Consider the following 7,924-nt stretch of genomic DNA (forward strand, 5'->3'; position numbering starts at 1 on the left):
CTTCAAGCACACGATGTATAGAACGACATTGAATATATAGAACACATTAAAATTGAAACTCACATGTGGAAACCTGACGAACGAGGATGTTTGACAATGAGTAACGAAAAGTAATTGCAACCAGTGGGTGCAAGCAAGTGGACAGGTGACTACCGTATAGAAAGATCAATTATTAGATTCATTAATTCAGTCATCAATTACTTGATTGGTCGATACCGTACCTCCAATTTTTATGTTTCCTTAAGTTATAGGAGTTGATGTAGAAAGAATCGGTCGGTACAAAAGGGCGATAGATAGGTGATGTCTCTATAGAAATGATGATAACTTAATCAAATATGAAGCCATCTGAGGAAAACCTCTGAAAAGTAAATCGAGACATAGGAATTATGACTGACACGCCTGACAAAGGTGCATAAATTGTAAAACATTCAGCTAAATATACCTAAAGTAAATTAAATGTTTATCCAGCTCTTGAGAAAAAGTGTTTGACTTGTTGTTGTTTAAATAAGAGATGTCGTACAAAACATTAAAATTATTTTAAGTTTTAAATCCTTTTTGTATTTGGTTGCACAGAATATTTTATAAGTCCTTATTCCCTTTTAATATACACACCGTCCTATTCAATACTTCCTATATCATGAAACATAAATATTATTTTTCTAGAATTTGCCAATTTATTAAAAATTAAGCGCAGTTATCTAGCGAGTTTCTAAGTGTTTATTGGAAGGAAAATGGAAATTAAATGGAAAGATTGAAACTTCAGAAAACTTATGACCATTAACGGTCTCACTAAATGGTACTCATTCATAAACATTTACCAGTGGGAGGCTCCTTTGCACAGGATGCCGGCGAGATCATGGTTACCAAAACGGCGCCTATTCCTGCCGTGAAGCAGTAATGTGTAAACATTACTGTATTTCGGTCTGAAGGGTGCCGTAGCTAGTGAAATTACTGGGCCTTAATGAGCCTTAACATCTTATGTCTCAAAGTGACGAACACAATTGTAGCGCCACTCAGAATTTTTGGGGCTTTTCAATAATCCTGAGCGGCACTGCATTGTAGCAGGCAGGGCGTATCAATCACCATCAGCGTCTTGCTCGCCTCGTCGCGTATTTTCATAAAAAAGAAAAGAAAAAACACATAAAATTGTAGTTGTGATCAATTGATTCGCTGTTCCGTATTCAAAATTAAAATATTCTTATCTAACGAAAAAGCGAATTGAAAGTTAATCTCAAATAAGTTTATTTTAGTTAACTTACCTTTTCTGTTTCTCTGTCATCTGTTATACCTGCTGCTACTACAGCACTTTGCACGCTGGAATTTAAGCTTGGTTTAATTTTCATCTAAGTTTGAATTTAAGTGATGAAGAACAGCCTCATAAAACCTATAATCAGCAAGGTGGCAATACGTGGCAAACAGACATATTTTGGCTGCTCGCGGTAGGATGGAATGTTTTCAATTTTTTTGAATGCATCCACTAAGTCAGATTTTAATACATTTCCTAGGTTTTACTAAGTATTTACTATGTACTAAGTAGCCTAAATGAGTCCTTATATTCCATCTGCCAGTGAAAGTCCGATCAAATGGGTTCAGCCGGTATGAAAATTTGGCGGAACAAACACTTTAATTAATAATAAAAGTTTCCAGCCTAGCAAAACTCTCTAAGAATAAAGCGTTTCACTCGATTGTATGAAACGTCATTGATAGATATAATATAGATGACGGCCTTAATCTTGTAAAAAAACGGAGATTGGTGAATCCCACTCCTTTTTAAGCAACTGTTCGCTTTCAAACCTACCGGAATATACTTCGCCATCATATTGTAATTACTATTTCAAAATTATGTCAAATCTCAATGCACGTTTCATAATAAACGAATTTCAATTTTTACTTAGGCAGTCCAGCCTCTTCATCATCATGATCATCATCATCAGACGGAAGATGTCCACTGCTGGAGAAAGGTCCACCCTCATCCAACGTATTCCGGCGATCTTGACAAGATTGTCGGTCCATCTTGTGATGGATCTACCAAAACTGCGTCTTCTGGTATGTGGTCGCCATTCGAGGATTTTACTGCCCCAACGGCCATCTGTCCGTCGAACAATGTGCACTGCCCACTGCCACTCCAGTTTCGCAATAATTTAGGCTATACCAGTGACCTTGGTTCTCTTACGGATCTCCTCATTTCTGATTCGATCTCGCAGGGAAACTCCGAGCCCTCTCTCCATTGCCCTCTGAGCCACCATGAGCTTTTCCATAAGGCCAGCCTCTTATTACATAGTATTTACGTCCTCTTTGTGTGTATCTATATATCTTTACAAAAGATAAATAATAGAGATAATAAAAAGAGTACGATACATACTCGTCAACACAGTGTGCAGCTGTTAAAATAAATTCTTCATTCAGTATTGATCCACCACAAACGCGCTTCTGTCCATTATGTTGGAGTATCACTAGTACTTGATATGGGAATTTCAAGATAGTTGTGCTGTACCCTCCGACGATTTTGCTATCCTCCAAGTTGGGCGGTATATTTTCATTGCAGTAAGCACCTGTCATGAACAGTAAACACTATAACTTACTGGAAAAAAACATATAAAAGAAAACTGCAACGCATTTCGCAGCCCGCTTTATCTCACAAAATAAGTATTATTGGAATTTATATAAATATGTGGTCATATCTAATATCTTTAAATGAGCAATTCTTGTATATATTATATAATCTGAATCTCGGAAACGGCTCCGACGATTTTAATGAAATTAAGTATACTGGTAGTTTCAAGGGCGAGAAATGGATTAAGATAGGTTTCAATTTTAAGAATATAAACTTCTATCCGTGTTTTAATGCGAATCTGCTACAATATCATTTGAATACAAAGGTTAATTTCACCACTGTATACAAGAAGCTCAGTAGTAATAGTTCAGACGGGACATTGGGTTATCCGGAAAGCAGAAGACCCGGGTTCTAATCCAGGTGTCTTCTTAGTTTTTTTTGTTCAAGTTTTGTACATTCTTAATAATCCGAGCAAGGCTCGGTCGTCCGGACATTTATACATAATATGACCACTTGGTCATCACTCATCAAGTATAGTTTTCAAGTCTCATGGAAATCACTGGTATTAGGTGTAGATCATTTATACGTCTAGATAGACTATGCCAGCTGTAAAATCATCGATAAAAATGGACTATAACTAACCTCTATTTTGAGCAATTCACGCACACTAACACAAAGTGTCATACAAGTCGCGAGTGTAAGACGTACCTTGTCACACACACTAAACTAATATTGTTGGACTGTTTTTATCGCTTGTCTAACAGCAAGAGACTCTATCTAGACGTATAAGTTATCTATGATATTTTATCTACACCCATGCTTTAAATCCTCTATTAAAGATTCTGAAACAGTTAGCTTATTGCCAACATTAAAACACCCAATGTCCTAATAACCATTACATCATCAAAACGAGTGTTGTAATGTTGTACTGAATTTCATAACAACACCCCTTTGTTTTTTTTTCGATGCTCAAAGAGTTTCTACTGAGAGCCACATTCTTATTGCTCGATGCGTGGTATCTGTATGAATTTCAAAAAAAGAACATTTTCGTTAGCTCGCGTTCCATACTACCGGAAGGTCGCGCGCCGTAAAAAAAGTAGGTTATTCAAATCCCTGCCATTTTTCTTGAAAAATGAGCGGTTTAAGTTTTGACAGCACACCGCCGGATATTTTAAACGCTGCAAACGAACAATATTCAAGTGAATTTTAATAATTGCACTATACAAATGAAAATTACTACTAAAAATATATATTTATTTCATGAATACTTAGTTTTTTTGTATATAATCAGTAATGGATGATATTAGGTTACTACTAGGACTGGCTGTTTTAATGTTAGCAGTAAGCTAACTGTTTCAGAATATTTTAGAGGATTCATATTCTGGGTGTAGATAAAGTTTTGTATGCAACTGTTGATAATTAGGTATTAAAACACTCTTGTGATACTATTATCGTATTTTAATACCCGTTATTACACAACAGTTGCATAAATAACTAATGCATAATATTATAACGACTTGTAAAGCAATGAATTTAGTACTAGGATGCGTAATGAGGAATGCTTCTCAATTTAGCGATACTAAGGAAGGGAGGGTATTATTAAATGCTTACGATTTTCTACCATTCAAACAGAATAAGAGAAAGCCGATCTCCTGTGTGCTCTTTTCGCCTCCAACTCGACTCTTGACGACAACGGAAAAACACCGCCGACCATCCCGCGGTGTCAGAGCTCTATGCCTGAAGTACAGTTCAGACAGAAAACTGTTAGGCGAGCCCTGTTTTAGTTAGGAAGTCGAGCGGGCCGCATGGCATTCCTCCAATCGTGTTCAGAACGTGTGCCCCTGAGTTGACGCCGGTGGTAAAGCGTTTATTCCGGCACTCTTAATCCAAAGGCGTAGTCCCTGACTCATAGAAGTCAGCCCTTGTCCATCCGATCCAAAAAAAAGGAGACAGATCGTATGCGGTGAACTACAGGCCCATTGCTATTACCTCCCTGCTCTCCAAAATCATGGAGAGCATAATTAACCGCCAGCTTTTAGTATAATTAGAGGGTCACCAGTTGATCAACGACGGACAGTACGGCTTTCGCCATGGACGGTCGGCGGGTGATCTTCAGGTGTACCTAACACATCAATGGGCGGCGGCTATTGAAAGCAAGGAGGAAGGCCTGGCGGTTAGCCTAGATATAGCGAAGGCCATTGATCATGTATGGCACAAGGCGCTCCTCTCAAAACTTCCATCATTTGGGCTTCCCGAGAGCTTATGCAAGTGGACCTCCAACTTCCTCACTGGGCGCAGCATACAAGTCGTTGTCGACGATTTTTGCTCGAATCCCAAGCCCGTGAACGCTGGAGTGCCCCAAGGCTGTGTGCTATCACCCACGCTGTTTCTTCTGCATATCAATGATATGTTGGACGGCACTGGTGATGCCGTATACACGGGCCATGCTAGTCTCTCTCGGGAAAACATCGACCAGTGCCGGGAGAAATTAGTGTCTTCTATCGAGTCCTCTCTCGAGAAGATCGCGGAATGGGGTAAATTGAACCTTGGCCAATTCAACCCCAGAAGACTCAAGTTTGCGCGTTTACCACTAAAAAATCCCCATTTGCCGTATCACCGTTCTTCGACAACACTTCCCTTAAAGCCTCGCCTAGTATCGGAATACTGGGTCTCGAAATCTCGAGCGATTGCCAATTCCGTGGCCATCTGGAGGGCAAAGCCAAATTAGCTTCGAAGAAGCTGGGCGTCATCAATAGAGCACGGCGATACTTCAAGCCGGCCACATTCTAGCGCTCTACAAAGCGCAGGTCTGGCCACACATGGAGTATTGCTGTCATCTCTGGTCTGGCACACCCCAGCATCAGCTAGATCCATTTGACCGCGTGCAACGCAGAGCAGCTCGAATTGTCGGGACCCAGTGCTCTGTGAACGGCTGGATCACTTGGCGTTGCGTAGAGACGTCGCTTCATTGTGTGTTTTCTACCGCATTTATCACGGGGAGTGTTCCGAAGAGCTGTTTAACCTGATTCCTGCCGCCGAATTCCACCTTCGCACAACACACCACAAGTTAGGATATCATCCCCACCATCTGGATGTGTGGCGGTCCTCCACAGTGCGGTTTTCAAGGAGCTTTCTTCCACGTACTAAAAAGCTGTGGAATGAGCTTCCTTGTGCGGTGTTTCCGGGACGATACGACATGGGTACCTTCAAAAAAAGCGCGTACACCTTCCTTACAGGCCGGCAACGCTCTTGTGATTCCTCTGGTGTTGCAAGAGAATGTGGGCGGCGGTGATCACTTAACACCAGGTGTACGTACGCACGTACGCTCGTTTGTCCTGCTATTCCATAAAAAATAAAAAAAAAGAATAATATGCTTTTACCTTGCGCAAGTAATGTAGCTACAAATATAAATAATAGTTTCGTTGTCACCATTTTTAAAACAATAAAACATTGACTGCTTGCATTACATACTTATAGGTTTTATTTTAGCAGCTTTTTATGTTACTAAGCGAGTATGTCAAATTATCATAGTAAGTATATGTTTTTATAAGGATTCGTATTATTGTTATAAATTACTTTCTCGATTGTTTTGTTTTTGTATTTTGTATTTAAAATACAACATTTTAATTACTATGGAAACATTTTGCATGTTCATATCAGATATGGCGATTGCCAACTTGGAAACCTATAGCGGATTTGTGGATGGAACAGAATAAATCGCGATACAAAAATAGTTGTAGATCGTAGAAGGGCGAAAATTTGAAGTTATGTGTATTGTGCAACGCTGAATCAAAATAAAATGAAAATAAAAAAATTGTCAATAAAATATATTTAGGGGTATGAATATAGATGTTGGCGAATTCTCAGACCTACCCGATATGCACACAAAATTTCATACAAATCAACTGAGCCGTTTCGGAGGAGTTTGGTAACAAACACCGGGACACGATAATTTTCTATATTAGATTTATTTATTGATTTGTTTAAAGACTTACCAACTAAATACGAGTTATTTACTTATGCACTAAGAATTAAACAAATATAATAAAATAGTTTAAATGTACTTAAATTATAGGTAGGCACAACATTACTATACGAAATACATGTGATATTTTAAAATCTAATGTCTATCAATTTTGGAGATAAACATAAATTTGTTTTTTAAATTTAAGAAAATTTGAACAGAAGTTATCAATGTTTTCATCTATATTAAAAAATACAATTATATAATTGTAACATTAGCTGTAGAGGAGAGTTGAAGCCATAATTACTGTGGTGGGAATTTAATGTACATTGGAGAAAAAGTACTAATAATTGAAGGCAGGCACATGCAAACCGATTTGAGATAAAAGCGATTAGATTTAGTGACTCCAAATTATAACGCAGCTAAGAGCATGCTTTACTTTTTTATAATAGAGGGGGCAAAAGGCGCACGTGATGAATGGTGAAGCAACGATCTGTAGACATCCTCAACACCAGTGGCCAATAGATTTGTTACCATCCTTTAAGTTTTGAGTATTCTCATCGTGTTAGTTCAGGAATATTGCAGCTGGTAATTGATTCCACTAAGTGGCTGTGACAGGCAAGAAATTTCTTACAACACGCGTGGTTATAGAATTCCACATGTCAACATAACGTGGGTGGAATTACTTTCTAACGGCCATTTTCAATAACCTATCTATCCTTACATTAACTTACGGATACATTGCAATCACCGTTCAATGACAAGATCTTATCTATCCTATCATAGCTATTTATGTCCAATATAGTTAAATTCTATCTGTCAATAGGTTATTGAAATGTAAGTAAGCGTAAAAGGATAGGTTTGTGTACCTCTAGTAAGTTAAACTAACTGTAAGTTGTTAATTAATGACAACAATGTAATTTAGGTTCGCTCTTTGGTATTTTATTCTACCAAATGAACCAATTCGCCTTTTGATGCCGTACTGTAGAACAGCGCTTCATCAAAATAACCCAAATGCTGTGTGTAGGGTCTTTAACCACCTTCCAAAAAGATTAAAGAGATACCTAAAACAATAATGCATAATAAACAAAATTATGGCTAATAGATAAATACTTCTATTGTTTAAAAGAATTGCCTAGCCAAAAATAATTGTATTTAAAAGTTATTATTTGAGAGTGAACCCACAAACTTATATTTATTTTATATTATATTATTGAGCTATGTAATGTGACTTATAAATATAATTATTCCAATATTGACAATGTGCATCTGCCAATTGTTAAGAAATATATTACAACGACTCGTACAAATAAATAAATTTCATTTCATTTACCTCGACTGTATTATAATTTAACCACACTTAACTTTTATTCATTTTCCGCGTATAAATCATTACGTGTAAAAAG

General features: G+C 37.7%; 1 protein-coding gene across 3 annotated transcripts in view; it reads right to left on the minus strand.

Moving 5' to 3' along the window:
- The window catches only part of LOC126970469 (trypsin-7-like), a 64,923-nt gene extending 58,848 nt beyond the window's left edge, over nt 1-6,075 (minus strand). For all 3 annotated transcript variants that reach the window (XM_050816392.1, XM_050816390.1, XM_050816391.1), the window contains exons 1-3: nt 5,935-6,075; nt 2,363-2,552; nt 1,260-1,314 (exon numbers count right to left, since the gene is read on the minus strand). In XM_050816392.1, coding sequence (XP_050672349.1) covers nt 1,260-1,314; nt 2,363-2,552; nt 5,935-5,986 — 297 coding nt within the window. In that variant the 5' untranslated portion in view covers nt 5,987-6,075. The remainder of the gene's footprint in view (nt 1-1,259; nt 1,315-2,362; nt 2,553-5,934) is intronic.
- Nucleotides 6,076-7,924: the final 1,849 nt, after the last annotated feature.

Source organism: Leptidea sinapis, chromosome 21 (assembly GCF_905404315.1).
Source record: "Leptidea sinapis chromosome 21, ilLepSina1.1, whole genome shotgun sequence".
Classification (NCBI taxonomy): domain Eukaryota; kingdom Metazoa; phylum Arthropoda; class Insecta; order Lepidoptera; family Pieridae; genus Leptidea; species Leptidea sinapis.